The 23,552-nt window shown below is 39.5% G+C and overlaps 1 protein-coding gene across 4 annotated transcripts; it reads left to right on the top strand.

Annotated features, from left to right (window-relative positions):
• The first annotated feature begins 1,599 nt into the window (after positions 1-1,599).
• On the top strand, positions 1,600-19,791 carry alpl (alkaline phosphatase, biomineralization associated). 4 transcript variants are annotated; one of them, XM_077530752.1, is made up of 13 exons: positions 4,678-4,772; positions 5,963-6,014; positions 8,703-8,850; positions 9,087-9,206; positions 11,895-12,010; positions 13,198-13,372; positions 14,577-14,752; positions 15,180-15,320; positions 16,274-16,343; positions 16,422-16,556; positions 16,743-16,934; positions 17,024-17,143; positions 17,901-19,791. In XM_077530752.1, exons 3-13 carry the CDS (start codon positions 8,772-8,774, stop codon positions 18,170-18,172), a joined length of 1,596 nt encoding a protein of 531 aa, XP_077386878.1. In that variant the 5' UTR covers positions 4,678-4,772; positions 5,963-6,014; positions 8,703-8,771; the 3' UTR covers positions 18,173-19,791. The 4 variants fall into 4 exon arrangements, with proteins under 4 accessions (XP_077386876.1, XP_077386878.1, XP_077386879.1 ...); XM_077530750.1 differs by lacking the exons at positions 4,678-4,772; positions 5,963-6,014 and adding an exon at positions 1,600-1,618; XM_077530753.1 differs by lacking the exon at positions 5,963-6,014 and having other exon boundaries at positions 4,683-4,772.
• Positions 19,792-23,552: the final 3,761 nt, after the last annotated feature.

Below are 23,552 nucleotides of genomic sequence, written 5' to 3'. Positions count from 1 at the left end.
TTACCCTAGCATCTTTGATCACAAATATTACACTACTCTTATTTGCACTTTCCAGCAGTGTGGTGCTATGCTGCATCTGCCAGGTTGGTCTTGGAACTACAACTGGATTTTAAATGCCACGTCTTACTACATACAGCCTCCAGATTTTGCCGCGTCAGCGTAAAAAAAAGAGGCTTTAAATACAGCTGACACAAACAAACACATGCGAACAAACAAGCAGTTTCCTTGTACGGGGAAAATCATTTAAGTAGCAGCACAATGGTGCCCTTAAACTTGAGTATGCTTCATCAACAAGCTTCATCAGATTAGTTCAAAACCTCAGCCAAAGGTCTCACACAAATGCACACACCCCCAATGAAAATGATACAAAGAGGCACACAGTTACATATGATGACAAACAGAGACAACACAAAATAAAGTTATACAAGTCGATGACATAAGAGACAACACAAAGTTACACATGCACAGTTGCACACCATGTGCCATTGTCCACTCAACATGAGCTAACCCCTTGCCTGTCCTACGCCGCATTTCGTTTGTTTGCTCTCCCATGTGGAACGGAAACAAACAAACTGGGCCAATGACTCAACAGGCAAACACTTGCGCTTCACAATTCACACGCCCGCGGTCGCCCGGCCTGCTTGAGAGCGACAGATAGTGGCGCGGTCGTCTCATGGGTTTAGCTCCTGACCTGTGACATCAACACGACGCAGGAAAAGGTCGCTTTTTTCCCATCCTGCAGAAATGATGTTTCCTTTTCACAGAGGAAAACACCCTGATAATCATGGAAGCCAGCTAACATAGCCCCTTTCCCATTGAATTTGAAAGCAAATGTATGGCCGCCACGTGGTATAATGTGCAAGCTGCAAGTTCAGGAATTCTTTACATTCCTCAGTGCGTAGTTCAGGTACTCCGTGTGTGTGAGTATCTGTGTGTGTGCGTGCATATGTCAAGGTTATAATACTTTTGCCTTTTTTTAATATAGTTCATTTTTATTTCATTTGTACTCTTTTTTTTTTTTAATTCATAACTGAAGAAGAAGAAGAAGAAGAAGAAGAAGAAGAAGAAGAAGAAGAAGAAGAAGAAGAAGAAGAAGAAGAAGAAGAAGAAGAAGAAGAAGAAGAAGAAGAAGAAGAAGAAGAAGAAGAAGAAGAAGAAGAAGAAGAAGAAGAAGAAGAAGAAGAAGAAGAAGAAGAAGAAGAAGAAGAAGAAGAAGAAGAAGAAAGAGGAGGAGAATGGCTCCAGGTGGAGGAATGGAACCGTCACTTGCCTTTGGTGCCGGTTGGCTTTGGTTCGATCCTCCGCCTGGGAGAGGCCCATGTGTGGCTTACATGAAGTAGGCCTTGTGTGTCTGTGTGAGTGAGTGGAAATAAAAAAAATAAATAAAAAATAAAATAAAAATAAAATAAAAAAAAAGGAGGAGGAAGCGTATCAGACGAAATTGAAGAAGATGATGAAGGTGAAGAAGAAAAAGAGGACAAAGAAGAAGAAGATGAAAGAACGGTAGTCATGGTAACTAGTTTTCAGTTTCTACAACAAGGATTTACTGCGCCAAAAGGAACATTATCCCACCACGATTGTACTTTTTGCTACAATGCAACGCAGGATTCTGGCTAAAGTAAGCCATTTATAAACTTTAATGTAGTTATTATTTCTTATTATTGGAGCACTGTCTGACGTACTGGGCTCCGGTACTGTTTTTTGGGGCATGCTGAATAACCAAACATCACATAAAAAAAACAAAACAAAAAAAAAACGCTCAAAGTTTCTAATCTGTTTGAGTGAAACAGTGCACTTGTTGATATTTTCAAACGCACCCACAATGAGGGAACAAGGATTTTGATGGTGATGTTTGTTTTTTTGCGAACTAAATATCACTTTAAAAAAATAAAACTAAATAAATAAATAAGACATGGACTGGTCTTTGGATAAAATAGCAAGAAAACTCACGAAGTAGTGAGGTAATCCCGGAATTTGATGAATTTGTGGTCACAAATGACAACCCTGCAACAGAGAAGCCACAATAACTGAACTGTGAAGTGGCGAGGGAAGACTATACTGTCACTTAAAAGCTTTGTGACATGGAGGGCATTTCATTTACGCTTCCTAGCAACTTGTTTAAATTGTGAGAAAAAAAAAAACATTATTTAAAAGGAGAGGTACATGCTGGTGCTTTCAGTAGCTTTCGAGTCATAACACAAATGATAAGAGGCCATTCCCTCTATGCGGCTGTTTGTTGTGGCTCTCTGTTGCACACTCTCCAGACACTTAGCTAATGAATAACTGCTGAGCAAACAATTCACTGAGAAGCCACACTTTGTGTGTGAGTGCGTGTGCGCGCGTGTGCGTTATCAAACTAATCAATCACTCTGGATGAGGGAACTTGCAGTACTCTGTGCCATCATGTTTTGTGTGGTAACAATATTTATATGGCCTTACTACACATGATAAGCAAGCACGAGGAGGGAAAAATAGCAAACCACAGTGTGCAACCACAATAAACTATCTGAGAAATACACTGATGAGTCCCATTTTCAACTTTCACTTCCCCTCTATGAGTCCCATTTTCAATCTTCACTTCCCCTCTATCATGCCATAACACATATACAACTCGTAATGCTCTGCGAGTGGAAGTACAGCACATGATTTAAAACAGTCACGCTATCGAGGCTAGTTTATTTCGAGTTGTTTTATCCTAATTTCATATTATAGCTAATCTCAAAGTAGATAAGGAGATGTTATTGTTTACTGTAAAGCAAAACATAAAAACCAAAAAGACATTTTTCTACACTATGTATGTAATTAAACAATATAACTTACAAAAGTGTGCTATCTTAATACAAACACATAATGCAAAATGCCATTGCCGTGCGATCATAAGAAGCAATGATGTTGTAGTGGGTCTAACGCTAACCCTATAGGTAATTTATACTTAAACACGACAAAAAAATACAACTCATGCAGACAGACAATATAACAATAGTAAGTCATAAGCCTAGATTCCTTATCCTCTACGAAAAACAACTAATAATACAGCTTACTGAGTCATGTAGTTGTGTAACTCTTTTTTTTTTTTATTATGAATGTTTGCATTTTACTGCCCCCTGCTGGCTAAGGTGTGCACACGAGGAGGAGGTAACTGTCAAAACCACGTTTAATTTTATTCAATTACATTATTATTATGATACTGTATGTTTTTAATATAGTATGTATGCTATTTTTTCGTGTTTTGTGGACCTGGATTTGATTAATGGCATCTCAATTCATTTCAGGATTTGATGTGAATGTTTTGAGTTCCAAGTGTGGTCAGGCAACAAGTAAGCTCCTACGTCAAGGAACTACTGTTTCTATTTCACTATTTCACAATGATGATGTCCTTCAATTCTGCAATGACCCGTATATGATTTTGACAGTCACTCTTATCCAAGGCTAGTTTCCTCCAATACGTAAATAAATACGTCGTTATTCTTGCCCAATTTCACATTACAGCAACTTCCACGTGAGCCCCCTTCCGTAAATACAGTTACATTGCGCACATTGGCACACACACACACAGTTTTAGTTGGATTTTACAAGATTAATAGGCGCTTTTTTGAGTCAGAAATGAACATTTGCGGACACACAGGTGACTTACGTTAGCAACCCCCACTTAACCCTCCTCCCGCACCCCGGAAAACGAAATCTGTACCGTTTTTGAGTGATTTTCCTTACAAGTCTGACACAAGGTTGGAACAACATACAGAAACAATGGAATTATACTCACCGTGCTTTCGGATAGTCCACTGGCGTGACTGGGTCTGTAGTCTTTTCTGGCCCGAGGGGACGGGAGGTGGGGGGCAAACAAACAGACAGCCCCCCCTCGCTATCCAATCCAAGGCTCCCCTCCGCGCCTCGCGTCACGGTAGGTCCCATCCCTCTAAACGTCATACCGGAAGTGGTCGCGCACTAGCTGGGAAACAAACACGCACATATTTTTAGGCTAAAAACACCTCTCTATCGGTTGAGTATGTTGTTTGTAATAAATGTTTTAAATCAGTCCTGTTAAAAGCACCGCTGTGGACCTCAAGAGGATTAACACACACTGATTATACATAGACAAAAATCTACAGTGAGGCGATGTCGTTGTATTATTTAAAATGCATTTATTGGTTTTTGGATTATTCGCAGGAAAAAAAATAGAACCACTTTAAATCCAGGACAGTGCTTAAAATTCAGTACTTACATATTTCATGTTAAAACATGCTTATTTGAGCTTTGTATTCATTTGGGTATTTCTTGAGTTGCTTATTTTTCCTTTTTCTTTTGGAAAATGTTGTTTTATTTTTATTCTTTATTTTTAAGTTGCATTTATTATTTATATTTTTGTTTCATTCAAATGTTTGCATTTTATTTCTATATTTCTTGTTTTTTTGCAATATTTTATAGTTTTTGTAATTATTTTGTAATTATTATTTTAAAGAATACTAAAATGTCGAATCTTCCATTTTATTATTTGCATTTTTAGTTATACTATAGAGTCATGAAACTATACATAAAGCCGTCCTACAGGGGGCGCTCCGAGTCCACATGTTGGCGCTCACAGCACGCAACTAAAGCCTGTTATTCATAGGGCTTCACCCTCCTTCACTGGGGTTATAGACCCCCCCCCCCCCCAAAAAAAAAAAAAAAAAAAAACTCGGGACGGCCTCTCTGGGCCTTTAAAAAGCGACGACAAGGAGACACATTCCAAGGTGAAACATTCAAGTGCAACGTTTGATGAGACACTTTGTGCAGTAAGTGGAACTACATAACTTTTTTCATTATTTTTTATTTTTTTTAGGTTTGACAATGAGCTCGTGTTTGTTGTATTAATTCATCGTTTTGCTTCTCTTTATTCTTTTGCGACCTCAATAATTATGCAGCATTTGAAATTATTAATGTTGTGTGCAGTTTTTTTTTTTTTAAGCATTGCACGGGTGACTTTTCTCTCGAGACACATTTGCTGCATGCCGTTGGACAATATTATCTAACGGTTCATTTGTATGTCTACAGCCAAGTCGGTTGTCTAATAGCAGCGTGCACTCATTGCAAAATCACGGGAGTCCCTCGCTCTCTAATAATTCACCTTTAGACATCTTCAACTGCGACAGAATTGAACACAACACATCTATATACACTTTTAAACCAACTGAGAACAGTTCTTGTAAAGAAAAAAAAAATCAGTTCCTTGTGTACGTTGGTACTTTTTTGGCCACTTCAGTTTCCAGGATGTGTTGCATGCAATACTTAACTTTTTCTGTCATAAGATCGTTAATCATTATCACCTACATGTGTTTGTTGCCCGTAGTTTTTTTTTCTTTTTCTTTTTTCATTACCGGCATGTAATTGATTGACTGTTGCGTTAAATTTACGTTGCGCATTGTTAACATGACACAGTGACTGTGACTTATATGTAAAATATTAAAATCCCTGTGAAAATAAAGTAGTATCCTAATAGTAAGGGTCCCAATTTGAACCCTGTAAAAACAATCACGTGTCCTAGGTGTCCTCCAAGTGTCCTTTCAGTTAGCTTTTGCAGCTTCACACATTCAAATAATTATATGTTGCACTTTGTTGTTGTTGTTAAATGTATTTTTGGCAGCATTGTGACCTAGTGGGTAGCATGTCTGCCTTGCATTTGTGAGCTTCTGGATTTGAATCTCAGTTCAAGTAAACTAGTTAAGACTGAATCATCTGCTGTTGCCTTTGGAGGTCACCTGAGTCAGTGCTTCAAATCCTAATCCCAGTTTTAAGATTGAGCCTTGGAGGAGAGTGAGAACAGTCGGCGTTGGTGCTCCATCCTGGCACCATTTGAATTTGCCAAACTTTGCGGAATGTACGGTGAAGTCATGACTGACGCGGCCCACCACGTGATCTTAACCACTGTCCTGTCTGCTCTCCTGCTGCTGGCTGTGGTGGCTCTGCTCTGCTTCTTCATGTGCAGGCTGGCTGGATCGCTGCCTCTGGGCGGACCGGGCACCTTCTGAGTGGGGCAGGTCGGTGCAGCACTTTTTGTTTGTTGTGACAGGCTGAGTTGTGGTACGAACGGGGAAGAACGTAGAGGAACTTGCTTTGTTTGTAAATCGGTATCTATTGTTGACAACGTACCAAAATTCTGACTTTGATTGCAACCGCTTAAAGTGTCTTAATTCAATACTGACATGATGCCAAGGCAAAAACCTACATATCAGTAAAAGCAGGCATCTTAGATAACTTTATTTTAATTAAAATACTGGTAATAATGGGTATTGAATGATATTAAATTAAATGAAACGTGGATACAGGGCCCAAAGAGGGCCCCTACCTGTTTGCTGGGTCATGTGACATTCGCAAGATGAGACCTTAGGCACTGTGATGTCAATTTCAGTCAACATTTGGCAAAATGGCCGCCCCCCTGAGAGAGATTAAACGGGTATTTTTTGTTGTTGTTGAATTCATGTTAAATGGAATACAGTATACATTAGAATACCATGTTTAGACTATCCTGTGTGGTGTTTGCATGTTCTCCCCGTGCCTGCGTGGGGCTTCTCCGGTCTCCTCCCACATTCCAAAGACATGCATGGCAGGTTAATTGAGCGCTCCGAACTGTCCCTATGTGTGCTCGTGAGTGTGAGTGGTTGATCGTCTCTATGTACCCTGCAATTGGCTGGCAAACAGTTCAGGGTGTACCCCGCCTACTGCCCGAAGCCGGCTGGGATAGGCTCCAGCATCCCCGCTACACTTGTGAGGAATAAACAGTTAAGAGGATGGATGGATGGATGGATGAATGGATGTTTAGACTAGCGGGTTGCATATGATTATAAAGAACATTTTTGACTTTGTAATTTGCCTAACTGTGCAAATATACTGGCTGTATTTTTTAGTGAAATGACATGGAGGTCATACTAGCTGATCCTTGGCCCTAAAAGTGGACTGGTTGCCAACCAATCATAGGTCACACCCCCCAAAAAAACAACACTGTCTTCCTGGTTTCATAAGTGAGGTGGAACCTATCCCAGCTGACTTTTTGTCAAGAGAAGGGAGTCAGACTTTGGGGTGGTTGCCAGCCAATCACAGGGGAGTACAGTCGGCGTACCCACGGATGACACTTAACAAGGCCAGAACCAAGATTCGAACTTACAACCAAAGAATTGTGAGGCAGACGTGCTGTCTTTCTGCCTAAAATGCTATCAAGCCGTGCAAAAAAAAACAAAAAAAGAATCATACCCCGGTGTAAGATTGGTTTTGTGCGTGTGCAGTCAATCATTGGCTGTTAATCGGCTTTGTTCTGGCCCTTAAACCTCTCAGCGTTATGGAGCTCAATCCCATTAAAACAACCTTGAAAGCTCTAAAGGCCAATGAAGAAAGAGGGAGGGTGTGGATAATCATAGCTGAAAGCCTGACTGAGCAGACCCTTTCGAAAAAAAACCTCCCATTGTGACCACTTTCCATCACAGCGAGGCGACTGGAATGACTTCTTTGGGGATGCAAAGTCTGACGTTGGCCCCCCCAGAGACGTTACATCCTGCCGCTGGGATATTGCAAAAACAGATGTTCGCAAAACTTGGCAGCAGAAGGGCACAGGAAGACCCCTATTACATTCATTACCTCCTGTCGACATGCTGGTGGCGATTTATCGCGAGTCCATGTGTCTTTTTTTTCTTTTTTCAATTGATATAATTCTTCTCCATATGAATTCATTTGTTTCACCAGCATATACAATAACTGCCCAGGAAACGTTTTTAACATACTGCAGTAACATTCCCAACTGTCACGTAAGTCTAAAGATTAGGGATGTAACGATATCCAAACATCACGATACGATATTGTCACGATATGAAGGTCACGATACGATAATTAGCACGATATTGTGGGGAAGATGGCGATACAAAAAAAAGGCCACAATGTTGTAAAAAAATTAGATCCAACTTAAAAAAAAATAATAATAAATAAAAGCACAATAACGTGCAACCCATATAAACAACGTACAATATCTAATAACACTTACTATTTGAGGCACTTGCTAATGTAAGCACACATTGAGTTCCTCCACATATTGACTCAGTGCACAAGCATATTATGTTCCCCTTCATCTGACCACTACTGTGGATGTGAAACACATAAAGGCCAAAACATGCCTTGTGAAAATTAAACTGCATTAAAAAAAATAAATACAAAAACTAGCCACCAGAGGGTTCTATAACTGCACACATGGAAATCAACCTGACCTTTTGAACAGATGTGCTGCTTTTAATATTGTGTCATGACGACAACAATATATTGTGGCAGTTGTAATATCGCAATATCACGATATTGCCGTTATCGTTACATTCTTACTAAAGGGATGTGAACTACTGCATAGTAAAACCATAATTAAGACAAAAAACAACTACTCCATGGGGAGGAAACAGGAATTTGGTTGCGCGGTGACACCGTCTAGAGGAGGATGTAAAACTTTTAGAGTAACTGCGTGGTACAGTATGTAAACTGGAATTTTAAAAAGGAAGTTTAATGGACTCCAAGACATGATCTTGTAACACCAGTTAGTGAAGTGAGTCATTTGATATGGCACAGCCTACGGGGGGGAAAATAACAAAATTTTTTTGATCTCCAACTTAACAGGCGTGTTTACTGCAGTTAGTCCTAATGTGGCTTTTCTAGTTTTCGCCTCATTTGTATGGTCTTATGCCACTCTGTCTTTGCAGATAAGCGTCCACGCCATCCAACCGTCATCATCATCAGAGAGAAATAGAAAGACGCGTCGAGGTGACAACATGAAGGGGACTTTGCAGCTTGTCGTCATCTGCTGCACTCTGTTGGCTGTGTCGTGTGCACAGCAGCCGAGCATTCCTGGTAAGTTGGGAAAGACTTGGCCTCAATGTTAGTATTCTTTGGCGCGCCAGCACAAAAGTTAGGTGCTCCCAGTAAATTTTTGACTGCATTGCATTCACTACGTGAAATTACCGCACCTATCGACTGCCGTGTGTACCGATGCAAAAACGGCTTTTGTTACGTTTTTATTCGTCTAACTGACTTCAATCTTATCTCTGAAACCTTCTGATGTACTGTATGTATTCCTAACGCATTAGAGCAAGAGAAGGATCCCAATTTCTGGAGAATGTGGGCGCAACGGACTCTGAACAATGCGCTGACGCTGCAGCATCTCAACCAGAACCAAGCCAAGAACCTCATCATGTTCCTTGGAGACGGTGAGAGACGATGCCCCGCTAGCATGTACACAATCATGAACAACTAACTGCGTGCCCAGTAGTTCCATGTTTCAACTAGGCATCACAATATTAAATTTTAACGGTATGATAACCGTGAGCAAAAATATCGCGGTATTAAAATTACATCTCTAATTATACCGCCCATTGATTGGATGCAAGTCTCCAGTGTCTTTCACAGATGTTTATTGCATAGCAAAACACCTTACAACAAAAAATTTAGACATACCAAACAAACACATATTTACTACAAACATAGCATTGCGTAGCATCTAAGCTAACGATAATTTAAATGCTACTGACCACTTTGGCCTGCTCAATCAACGGCAGTCTTCTTCCACAAGCAATCATCACAGTCATGAATGATTTAACAGCTTTTTAAACCAACTTTGTCCATTTGCTCAACTTTGCAAACGAAGAATGATGACGAAGAGCAACCAGCTCGAAAGGAAAAAGCCGTGTCTTCAAGTGCTTGTCTATGGCTGTGTAAATTGATGGAACTGCTGTAAGCCCGCAACTTCCGGTTGAACATGTCAAAATAAAAGCATCGTATTTCAAAAGGAAATAAAGATGGCAGCATTTACACTAATACAGTATATCCTTTTTAAAAGTATTTGGGTAAATAAAATCAGCCTTTTTTTTCCATTCAACACTATTTCATTTTTAAACAAAATATAGAACATTTGGTACATTAAGAAACGTGTACCATGCTAAGTTTAATTTTAAATAAATAAACATTGACATTATTTCTTGTGTTTTAATTAGCAAGTCACATCACCGGTGAGCAATTTTTTAGAACAAACCCGTTACTCACGTTGTCCTTGGGGACACACTTGCGCCTACACATGTACACTTGATTTATTTATTTTGACAGACAGTATTAGCGGTCTATTGAAACCTTGATGTTTTAAAACCACTGTAAATCGTCAAACCGGTTATCGGCCCATGTCTAGTTTCAACAAAGAAAAAACACCTTCACATGAGATGCAATCGTATAAGCTAGCATGCTAGCCTAGAAAACACAATAGCATGAACTTATGACGTCACACATGGGTTACATTTTGACATTCTCACCGAATAACAAATGTTAACGAAGAAGACAGAGAATCAAGAACACGTTTCAGTTTCACTATTACTGCGTACAAAAATTGGCATAAGGATAATAATAATAATAATAATAATAATAATAATAATAATTGAGAAGCACTGGTTTACATCACACTTGTTTGGTACAATTTTGTGAAGTTGTCACAATCAAAGCTGAAAGTACTGCAAGTCAAAGTGCTCAATAGGTTAACAACACTAGTTGAAGTAGATAATTTTCTTATTAACTCTTTGACCGCTAAAAACGTTTAATAACGATTAGTAAAATCACGATCTACGCCGCCATAAACGTTAAATGACGTCAACTACGTTTTTGTGTTTGTTTGTTTGTTTTTTTATCAATAGGCTAAGTGCAGCGCTGCCTGGTCGATAGGTTGTGGAATCAAAAACACCCACTAACTATGGCCAGCAGATGGCAGCATTGTATCTCTTTCCAGTGGGCTGCCGATGTATGAAATTACATTGAAACATGACGAATCTGATTTAATAGAACATTTTCAGGGATGAGGTGAATGATCAAAGCCTTTGTCACATTAAATCCAATTCACAGAGTGTCACTAAACAAAAAAATATTAGTGTCAAAGTCAGTGTTGTCGAGAAAATGTATCTTTTCACAAAAAGCTTGTTTTCTCCTTTATCTTTTCAATTTTCACTTAATGTTACTCAAATTACCTATTTTCAAATGGTAATTACAAAAGAACGAAATAAGGTAAAAAACATGTTTTTTTCCTAATAAAAGAATGAAATGCGATCTTTCATTTGGTACCCACATTGTATATATAGTAAAAGCGCGCAATATTCTGTTTGCCTTGAAAGATGCGTTAAAATGCTCAAAATCAGCTGGCACTGTCTGGGTTGTTTTTTGGATAATGTGTGGCATGAAAAGAGTTAAGTTTCGTTGCCTTGATTTTAGTGTCAGCCGAATTGTGCCTTATTGTGATACAGATTAATTTACTGCTTGTTTGTTCAGTGTTACTTGGAAAAGACGACCTTGGAAAGTATAACTTAATTATAATCAGAATAGTGAGTGGGGGGAATAAAAAAAAAAAATGTTTATAAATTGTTGAGCCTGTAGTGTGTAGGCACTAAATCCAAATCAGCTCAGACGTTGTCATCTCTGCGCGGCGGGTGAATGAACAGCGGAAAAGCAAACAACGTTGCGCGCTCATCAGTGGAACAATAACTCGAGTCTTTCATCGGGGCCCCTGCGCTCCACCGGCTGTTTGGACACGGGCCACCTCATGGCATTCCTGTCCAGCACGTCGAACCAATGAGCGGCTGTCAACATTTTTTCTTCTTTAAAGACAGGAAAAGTTACGTCACTTCTGAGAATGTGTGGAAAGAACAAAGTGGCGCAACTGTGATGATTTATCAACTTTGTTTCGGAAATTGTGGCAAATCAGAGCTGAAACAACCCGGTTTGTTTTCCATGCTAAAAGATCTTTTAGTGTGTGGCTCATCGGTCAATGTGGCGCATGGTTAATTGACTGACGAATTGATTTCTCGATTTTGAATTCCCACACAAAAATGCATTCTTAACGGTTGACCTGTTTGTGGCGTTTAAAGGGATGGGCGTTCCCACGGTGACGGCCGCTCGGATATTGAAGGGTCAGCTGAGCGGATATCCCGGAGAGGAGACCGTGCTGGAGATGGACAAGTTCCCCTTTGTGGCTTTGTCCAAGGTGATTGAAGTTACAGAAATATACATGTAAATTGTACAAAAAAAAAGGGAAAAATATGAAAATTGTATTTTTATTTTATTTGATCTTGGCTGGGTTTTAAAAATGGACTCATCGATTTTCCTTTTCCAGCCCGATATTGATTCATAAAACCATGAATCGATTATTTTAATTCCTCTTTTTCCCATAAATCCTTAAGAAAATAGAAGTGTAAAGGCCCTTTATTTAATCTTAGTTTTCAAATGAATTGAAAAGTATTTTATTCAATTTATGAAACACCTGACTTACTGCACTTTTAGACCAATCAGAATCGTTTTGATTCATATTCACAACTATTCACCTCCACAGTAAATTCTACAGAGTAAATGTAAGTCTATTTAGAGTGGAACCAAATGGACTCATTTTTAGAGTAACATTTACACTTGGAAGAGAGTAAAAATAAAGAATTGGAAAAAAATAAAAGTGGCTCAAGGTAGGAACAAACTCACAACCTTCAGCTTGGGAGACAGCCGATCTACTGCCTGAGCCACGCAGCATCTGCTTTCTATTAGTATATCGCTCATGTCAGCTGGAGCTGATTCCATGATTGCATGGAATCGTCATCTCCAAGAGACCGAAAACGATGTCTTTGGTCTCTTTTATTTTACTTTCTCCCTAGTGTAAATATTAGTTTACTCTAAAACTGAGTCTCTTTGGTCCCTATCTAAATAGTCAAATTTACACTACAGAATTTACTGTGTAGCATTATGAAAATATTTTTTTCTCATCCTTGCTTATTTCAATATTTGTGTAACACCTAAGTGATTATAACACGTGTTCAAATTTACATTGGAAATTCATATTTGTGGAGTTTTTATCATGTCCTTGAGATTTAAGAATTGACATTCTATAATTAATCAATATCGGATTCAAGTGAATTGAGTCAAATTGGAAAAAAATCGAATCAAACTGATCTCTTGTGAATCAAAACCAAATTAATTGACGAAATTAGAATCGATACCCGACCGTAGAAAATAAGCAGCAATTTGCCACATTTTTAGCAATTCCTCAAAATCCATTTTCACCGATTAGCGCCACACCAAAGCCTCGCAATCCTGTCTTGAATTTGGCCCTCACAGTTTTTCAAGCCCCCGCAGGTTAGGCAAGAATCCAACGTAATGACTTCTTGTACTGTGATGTGATCGACGCAGACGTACAACACGGACCTGCAGGTGTCTGACAGCGCCGGCACTGCCACAGCCTTCCTGTGCGGTGTCAAGGCCAACTCGGGCACGGTGGGCGTGAGCGCCAATGCCGTCCGCTCCCAGTGCAACACCACTTTTGGCAACGAGGTCACCTCCATCCTCAAGTGGGCCAAGGACGCAGGTAGGGTTCATTAAATTCAGTCTCAGTTTTAGTTCAGTTTCAATCACGCTTCTTAGTTTTTTTTTATCATACTTATGCTGCATCCGAGGATGGTCGGAAGTCGGACTTTGCCTCGGAACTCGGAAAATTCCACTTGCGAAGTCGGAAGGAAAAAAAAAGGACCCCGACTTCACTGGCGGACTACAATGTGACGTCACTCTGAATGGCAAAACTAGGGGCGTCAAAATTAGTGCGTTAATTTTGAGTTAATTTAAAGTTCTTTTAACGCCACTATTTTTTTTAACGCGCGATTAATTTTAACTTATTTGGAAAACCTGTACTGGGGGAATTCCAAATGCAACATAGCAGACAGGCCCACAGCAAAATCTAGAAAAAATAATTAATAATATGCATGTATTTGTGCAGACTTGGGTCAAAGAATTGTGCAGAATTTCACAAATTTTAAAGATTAGATAGCTCACTCGTCTTTTTTACAGTCCATCATTTCAACTCAATTTTATGAATTATTAAGAAATTACTGTATTAAAGACTAAAAGATGCAGCCATATTTCTATTAAATTAACATTTTTGCCCCCACTTTTATGTTAACAAGAGTATGAAAACTTGGGAAGATAAAAATATTTTATTGTACATTTTATTGTACATTTAAAAAAAATTGTGATTAATCATGAGTTAACTATGGAAGTCATGCGATTAATTACGATTAAAAATTTTAATCGCCTGACACCCCTAGGCAAAATGTAATTTACTCCAATATTGAACTAGATAGCTTTCTTCATTCATAAATATTCGACATAACTCCACGTAACACAACGTACGTATTGCGTAGGGAGATAGCGTATTGCCGCTATCTCCCTGCATGAAATTGAGTAGGGAAATACCATACAGCAGTCGTCCCTATACTTTAATAGACGCTGTGCTTCAAGTTTTCATCCAGTAGATGCCTCCTCCCATATCAAGTTGCATGAATACTCACAGCCAGGCACTATTTGCAAAAGTATGCTATATAGACTCTTCAGCAAGCATAATTTATTTTTTTACCACATAATTTGATGTCAGCTCCATATTATGCAGTGCATGAAATGGTTGGTTGCTCTCGTTTTTTTTTTGGTCAAACTGGCTACCCACAGGACAACATAATATACTCTTCCAATGCACATTCCTTTTACTTGATACTCTCAAACTCCCATGACCTCTCTTGCAGGCAAGTCGGTGGGCATCGTGACGACAACCCGCATCAACCACGCGACACCCAGCGCCTCCTACGCGCACAGCGTCGACCGAGACTGGTACTCTGACAACGAGATGCCACCTGAGGCGCTGCAGGCCGGCTGCAAAGACATCGCCAGGCAACTCTTTGAAAACATCCCAAATATTGACGTGGGTCTAAAAAACAAAACAAAACACATGGCTGGGATAATCAGACTGAATTCCGGACTGAAAATGTAAACAATAAATACTAATGGATTGAGGCTACACTGTACTCGCACCGTAAAATTGTCCAAATCCTTTGATTTCAGCATATCAGCACTAATTGGTCACATATTTCTGTAGTCATTCATAAAAGAAGACATTTGCAAACAGCTGTTTTTACTTTGTTAAAACAATGACCGAATCGGTAACATAGTGCAACATCAATCCCCCCCCCCCCTTTTTTTTTTTTAAATCACTATACGGATAAGAAGTACAAAAAAAAAACCAAAAACGGTCAAAGAGTTAATGTCAAAACAAATCTGATTAATTGAATCTAAAAATATTCGATAGTGACAGCACTACAATTGTGTCTTTCTATGTTGTGGCCGTTCAGGTTATGATGGGCGGAGGAAGGAAGTACATGTTCCCCAAAAACACGCCCGATGTGGAGTACCCCACCGTCGAGAGGCACAACGGCACCCGCAACGACGGTCGGAATCTGGTGCAGGAGTGGATCGACAGAACCAAGAACAAGGTGAAACAAGAAAACAAAAAGGCTTGGGCTTCAAATTAAGGTTGCAAGCCAGGGTTAGGTTTTTTCCAGTAGGGCAGGGGTGTCCAAACTTTTCCATTTGAGGGCCACATACAGAAAATCAGAAGGACTCAAGGGCCACATAATGTTATGAAGAGAATTTGTGTTTCGTCCTAAAAAATGTATAAATAATTTATTTGTGCTTTTGCATATTTAGAAAAATGCTACAGTATATAAACCAATTTATTTGTAATATGGCAGTAGGGTTATTATAGTTTTAGAATCTTTCATTTTATTTTTTATTTTGTTTTGAGTTTTTTTTTTTTTTATTTAGTTGGTTTTAATTATTTTTCAGGGTGGTTCTGTTAGTTTTTTATTAGTTTTAGTTATTTAATAAATGCTTAGTTTTAGTTTAGTTAGGTTCAGTATTAGTTTTAGTTTTTTGTTTGTTTGTTTTTTTAATGTGTATTACTTGTGCGCAACATTTAAAAAAACACCATGGGTGTGACATTATTCCGGATTATATCAAAATAAATCTACTAAAAGGCTCATGCATTCAATTAATTACCAAAGACTAAACCGAAGGATATTTTTGCTATAATTATAGTTTTATTTTAGTTAGTTTTGTAAACATTGTTAGTTTTAGTTAAGTAAAATAACCTTTAATAGCACCTGTGTTTTTCGACACTCTCCAGTCTTACTTTGACCATCTCCAAACATTTTTGTTTTGTTTATTTTATTTGAACTGAGTCAAATGCCATTTTTAGCATATGTCGCGGGCCACTGAAAAATGGACGGTGGGCCGGAAATGGCTCCCAGGCCGTAGTTTGGACACAGCTGTCTGGGTAAGAGTTTCAAACAAGGCTTGGAGTTTCAAACGAAGTGTTTCAAGGTGGGGTTTGGATTTTAATGTTTTTATTATGTGCATTGCTAACACCCTCTCTCCCATTTTGCAGAAAGGCTATTACGTGTGGAACAGGTCTCAGCTCTTACAGCTCAACCCCTTTAATGTTGATTACTTACTGGGTGAGTTTTGATGTGTTTTCGGCCCCTCCCCCCCCGAGTCTTACGGTCCAATAAGTGCATCCCATGTCCCTCTCGCAGGTCTCTTTGAACCGTCGGATCTCATGTACGACTTGGAGAGGAACAGTGCGAGTGATCCGTCACTCACGGAGATGGTGGAGACGGCCATCAAGATCTTGAGGAAGAACCCCAATGGATTCTTCCTGTTAGTAGAAGGTGCGTTTGTGCAACCTTTAGTTGAGTCTTTGCTTGGTTGCGTTTGTTGTGTGTCAAACATTTGAGTCAGCTGGGATAGATTCCAGTTCACCAGAGACCCTAATGAAGCCAGGCGCAATAGAAAACAGATGGCTGGATTGAAACGGCAAGAAAGACTTAGTCAAAAGTAATTGACGTGCGCTTCAGGCGGGCGCATCGACCACGGTCACCACGGCAGCTTGGCCCAGCTGGCTCTGCACGACGCCGTGGAAATGGACCGGGCCGTCGGCCGGGCGGGCCTGCTGACCAGCATCTACGACACCATGACCATCGTCACCGCCGACCATTCTCACGTGTTCACCTTTGGAGGTTACACGTTCAGAGGGAACAGCATTTTTGGTCGGTTATGAACTTGATATTGATACATGTTCTTCTACTGTCTGCATGTTGTGGATATTAAGATCCCGGTGTTGTGTCTCGTTCCGCAGGCTTGGCCCCCGAGCCGAGCGATGTTGACATGAAGCCCTTCACCTCCATCGCGTATGGCAATGGGCCGGGTTACAAGTTGGTCGAAGGTGAAAGGGAGAACATCTCCAATGTTAACTTTGGTAGGTACTAATGGCACCGCTGCTTACATTTATGGTTTACACTTCTTGAATATTTTAGGGACGGACCGATTGGGCATATTGACGAATATCGGTATCAGCCTTTTTTAAAAATCTGACGGCAGATGAAAGGACAATATAAAACTACGACGACGTATTAGGGCCACATATAAATATATATTTTTTCGAGGGTGGGGGAAATATTCCAAGACAAAAACTCGCATTATAGGTATATATATGTATATATATGTATTATGGGTGTCAAAATTATCTCGTTAACTTAAAGTGCCTTTAACGGCACTAAATTTTCGATTAACGACCGCTTCCTTATTTGGAAAGCCTCTAAGAGAATTCCAGTCTCAAAGCAGCAGAAGCGTCCACCTCAAACTTACCCAATAGAAATGCACTGTACTGCACTGGAGCTACAATACACGATGTTTAAGGGGCAGAATGTTCGAGTGGAGGAGCCATTTGGACGGTGGAGCACTTCCACCGGTTGCTTTGACATAACGCACTCGGTAGCATCAGTGTTAGCGATTAGCACAGCAGCATAGTTGCAACCAAGACAGATCTTAACTTTGAATTGCTGATAAGACTTATCGACTCTCGTTACATCAGCCAAAGCTTGTGACGCTAACCGCTATTGTCATCCTCACCCTGCCCGGCAGTCAACAAGGTTTTGGAGTACAATTAACTCAAAAAGTCAATTTTCCTTAAAACGTAATTGTCAGCCATTTTGTGATCTTTTCTTCCCACGCAGGGGACGTCCACTACCAGGCTCAGTCCGCCGTTCCGCTGAGCTCCGAGACCCACGGCGGCGAGGATGTGCCCGTGTTCGCCAAGGGCCCGCTGGCTCACCTAATGCACGGCGTGCACGAGCAGAACTACATCCCGCACGTCATGGCCTACGCGGCCTGCATCGGGAGCAACAAGGCGCACTGCATGCAGGGCGGTTCCATCTTTGACGACGCCACTCGCCCCGTCGTCTCCACCCTCGTCGCTACGCTGGCGGTTGCCCGATTTCTGTGCTGACAGCAGTGCGCCATTTGGGATTTTACTGCTGTTGCGCTCGTTCTTTTACGGCTCTTGATTTGATCGTTCTGATTACACGTTTTGAATTTACGGGCACCTGTGTCAAACATATTGCATCATAACGCCACACATTGTGGAGGTTGCCGCATAATCTGAGATGACATATGATGTAGCAGTGTTTCCCAATCTTTTTATTGAGCCAAGGCAAGTATTTTACATTACAAAAAAAGCTCACTACAGAACAAAAATATCACCAAAAAAAAAAGTATACTAAAATGATGAGCTAATCTCAATTTATTGAAATATGGGCCTGGACACGTAAAAGGCAACAGATGGATTCATAGGCTAATTGTACCCGCTGCCACCTAATGGATGAATATTAAAGTGTTCTGTCTGTCAATATATGTAGCTGGCATAGCTAGATGAACAAAAGAAAGTATCTCACAAAAGTGAGTAACCGCCTCACATTTTTGTACATATTTTATATATCTTCATGGAACAACAAATTTTAGCGTAGCTAATGTATAGCTTGCAAAACTGTCTAAAACTTTGGCAACCAAAGTGAGTGCACCCCTGAGTGAAAATGTCTAAATCGGGTCCAAAGTGTCAAAAGCATACTCACTGTATATTAATTGTTGTAAATATTTTCGGACCAATTTAGTGGTCTTATTAACTCAATTGACTAATATGCTACGGCACGTGGGTTGGGAATTATAGCATAGCAATTAAGTCTGGAAATTGACGATTAGGTTTTGCAAGCATTGGCTTTGCTGGTTTTAATCTACCTCATACATGTTGGGATGATGTGATGTGGTCTGGGCAAAAACAAAATCATTTTTGAATGTATCAATCATTAACAAAAAATAAATAAACTTTCTATATAGTTTCTACTTTGAGGTCTGAAAAATCGAATACTTTGTTGTTTTAAAGAGTTGTTCCCATTTCCAGCAGACATTTTGACATACAAAGAACTCTGTAGTCAGACACATCCGGCAAAATGTGAGATAAAGATGTATGAAGATTATGTATACATATATATTTTTTTCTCTTACGACGGTGTCAGTGGAAACGTGCAAACCGCCCAAATCATAATGGCACTGTCAATGTGTTCTATCTTCCATGAACCAGGAAGTAGTCTGCTAAAGTTCATCCCCCTAACCTTTAGGTGAAAAATGCTATTTTTTTGCCCAATCATCGTTATGTGATTTTTACCACGCTTGACTAACACAAATATTAAAATGCATTTTAAGTTTTGTCAACAGTTGGGCCTTGGTGGAGAGGCAATGCTTCACCGAGTGACGCTGTAATTCTTAACTCATTCACTGGCAACCCAGTTAAAATGAACTTTTGACGTCTACAGCCGTCAATGGCACTGAATGAGTTAAATGACAGAGCAGCGTACCTAACACCTATGCTAAAATGTTATTGCTAAATTACAGCAACATTATGACTCACTTTCCCCCCCAAAGTTATTTTTAAAAGCCCAAAGTGTCTTGTATTTTTATTTTTTTTACTTTACTATCTGCTCTGTTGTGTGGAATGCGGCAACAGGGTTCTAATGTTGAATGGTGGGGAGCACTTCATAATTAACTGGTGTCAATAAAAATCTTTTAAGGGTTTGCATTTTCTCACGGCTCCATTTTTACACAGCGTGTTGAAATTAAAGAGTCCTCTGCGGTTTTCAGAAATCAGCATCTCTGCATGACAGTCATTCAATTTTAGTTAATTGCAACACGAGCACACCTTTCTTGCCAAGAAGGTAATGATTAGGTGAAGATCGCAACCAAAACATAGCTCACATTATATAGAACCAACAAAGCCGTTATTCGTTCAATTAAATACTCTCAAATTCTATGACCTTGTCGAATTTAAAACAGCTCAAATAATGTACAAAGTATACAATAACCAACTTTGCCACAGTATTCAGAAGTTATTCAAAATCAAAGAGGGCTGTTGCTATGGGTTACGGGGCACAAGTGACTAAAAAAATAATGAAATTGAACTGAAACAATGTGAATTACTGTATTTAAAAAGAGGTTTAAAAAGATGATGGAAAAATATGTAAATCAGGCATAAATGTAAATAAATTTGTGTATGTATGTATGTTTATATATGTATGTCCTTATTATGTGTGTCTATGGGCATGTGCATGTGTGCCCACATATGTTCAATACTTAATGTTTGGGAATTGATTGTATATTTAGAGCTTTACCTTCACGCTCTCTTCCTTGCGTATATGTAATGGATAAGAACTTATAACTTATACTAATATATCTGTGCACTTAAACATGTTTTGTTTATTTTCTATTGTTTAATTTTTACGTTAGAACAACTTTAGTATATTATTATGATATAAGCATTAGGAAGTATGACTAGGTAAGTTTTTGTACTTCTTCCTACTCCTTTTGAACATGTAATTTATGATACTACTGAGTACTGACGATTTCATTTTCTCTTTTTTAACTACAACTTGTATTTTATACTTGTGATGTGTTTATATGTCAAATAAACCAATCAATAATAAGGAAAAGTATATAATGTAACAATAATAACTACAAAAACAGTGACCTTGCAGCGGTCACTGCTCGGGCTTCACTGAAAGAGGGATAAAGTGAAATTTGGGTTGCTTCTAGGGTGGCAGTCTATTGTTGCACTATCGATACACTGACGGTAGATATCGATGTAATGTGTCCAGTTGCGCAGTGTTAAGTTATAAATGTTTATGCACTTTAATTTGTCTTACTTTACAATGTTTACAGTTAAAAGGCTAAGAGGCAGTGAGGCACTATGCAGAAGTTTTGTCATTGAATAAATGCATAATTAGACATTTTCCTTTTTATGGGCATTTGTTGGCTTTTTCAGTCACATATCGTGACATATGGCAAAAAATTTTTTTTGACAATGTATCAAAAATCGTATCGTGATATTATCGATATCGTGAGCCAAATATCGTCACAGTATCGAATCGTGGTTTACCCGTATCGTCCCACCCCTAGTTGCTTCCATCCTTAAAATTTCTTACATGGTTCATAAGAAAAACATTCAAAAGAAAAATCACTTCCAGTTTCCATTCCCCTCGGGCTTCTTCTGAGCTCTCCTTCCTGTTACAATTCCCGAGAGCACTTAACTCCCCAACTCTCCCCGCACCAATACACATTCAGCACCATCATCACAGCTGCAGGCGCACTGCAGTGAATGATGGTCCCTTCCCCCTCCTTCTTGGACCAATGCCTGCAGTTACGCGGGGAACAGTGGGAGAGCGAGAAGGCACCTGACTCTCACCCTGCATTTTAACTACAGGCCCGAGTAGACGATTCTCGATTCAGCAGCAGTCCCAACCATAGCATTCATCGAGGCGGGAGGCGCCTCTCAAGTTTTGTTGAGCCAAGAGACACGATCAAACGTAAAAGCTCCTATTTGCCGGATTTTCTGATTGGCTGATTCCAATTTGACAAATAGCATCAGGGGGTTGGGTTCTTAAAAAAAAAAAAAAAAAAAAAAAAAAAAAAAAGTTATTTTTAAAGGCATAAATAAAAATGTCACACCACCAAACAAAAATGTCACAAGTGTACATAAGTGGGTCTCAACGGGTTTTTTTGTTGTTGCAAAGTCTCAACCCACGTTCATAGAAGAACAATAAAGAACACAATATAACTAAAAGTTGTTGGATGTAGCCTACTGCCAAAAGCGTATTGCTCATCATGACTTTTGCTAGCCAGAGGCTGAGCTACAGTCAGAATATGTTTATGGAATAAATTAGTTGCACGAGGCAGCTTCACTTCCTGTCACTTATCTAATATGTTCCATGTGGGAACTTGGTATGCCTTAGTACTAGGGATGGGCGAGTACCGATACCAGGTATCGGTATCAGGCCGATACCAGCCTTTTTTCAAGTACTCGAGTCCTCGTGACGCAGACGAGTACAAGCGACCAATGGCAGAGGGGGAAGACGTTAACTCTTTGACCGCCAAAAACATTTAGTAACGATTAGTAAAATGGCGATGTATGCCGTCATAAACATTCAATGATGTCAACTACGTTTTTTTTTTTTTTTTTTTTTTTTTATGGGCACTTCACCATCTAAGTGCAGTGCACGCTGCCTGGTCAATGAGTTGTGGAATCAAAAACACTCACTATGTATGGCCAGCAGATGGCAGCATTGTATCTCTTTTCAATGGGCTGCCAGTGTATGAAATTACAATGAAACATGACGAAATCTGATGAAATACTGTAGAACGTTTTCAAGACCTAAACAATCAAAGCCTTTGTCATATTAAAGTTTTTTTTTTATTTTTTTTTTATAACGTGTGGCAGTAAAAGAGTTAAGTGAGTCCTCCTTACCTGGCTGTAACTGGCGCTAGCTTGCAGCAGTTTTTCACCAAAACTTCACTTGTTTGGAAATACTTCAACATTGTGAATCTTAAACTAAAAGAGCATTTTTGTCTTTTATTTTGAGCGTTAAGACTATTGAAGTGTGACTGTGCTGTTGTTGTTGTTTGTTTAGTTTTTTTGTCAAAATTAAAGGAAATATATTTGTTTAAAAACATCTTTTAGTGATTTTTTTTTTACTTATCAAAATGTACTACTGGTATCTGCAGTTGGTATCGGTGAGTACTGAGGGTCTGAGTATCGGTCTGAAAAAAAGTGGTATCGAACATCACTACTTAGTACTGTACTATACAGCGGAAAAATCAAAATAAGAAACCGTGATTATTTACTAGCTGTCCGCAACTTACCCAAAATGGTTCCACAATCTACTTTCATGTCCTGGCCAGAGATGGGAAATGAAATCCAGGAAGTAGAAACCCTGCCACAGTTTGGCTTTATCCAAAGGTGCATGTACACACAGTCAGTTTAGCTTAATGCTAATCATGCAGCAAAACCTTACTTGGTTGTGTCATGGTTGGTCAGACACTCTACAGATGATGTATTTGCAGATGAACCATTAAAAAGTCAATTTTGCTTCATGTCTCCTACACACAGTGAACCTTCCCGACTCTGTCCTTGTAAGAACATCCAGAAGGTGTTTGGTCTCACTCCAAACAAGGAGTTTGCCTCGTTGAATTTATGTCAGTGACAAGCGTCTGCTTCGATTGATTTTTACTGTTTAGGTCCCCAACGACAGCACAAAATTTAGCCGCGGTGCAATTAGCAGGACGGCCAGCATAACAAAGGAGCTTTTGTTTAGGAGCGACTTGCAAACTAACAAATCCTCCTGTCGTTTATGAATGCAAACTTTTAACTTTAGGCGATAGTAAAATACAGGAAGTGAATCACAACGCTCGCTATGGGGTTGTCCTGTGTTTGACCTTGCCGACTGCGGCTATCTTGGACTACACTTCCTTCAAGATCAAACAGGAAAAGGCACCGTGTACTGAGG

This window comes from Festucalex cinctus, chromosome 8 (genome assembly GCF_051991245.1).
Source record: "Festucalex cinctus isolate MCC-2025b chromosome 8, RoL_Fcin_1.0, whole genome shotgun sequence".
Lineage (NCBI taxonomy): Eukaryota > Metazoa > Chordata > Actinopteri > Syngnathiformes > Syngnathidae > Festucalex > Festucalex cinctus.
This window is presented reverse-complemented; position numbering and strand designations above follow the sequence as displayed.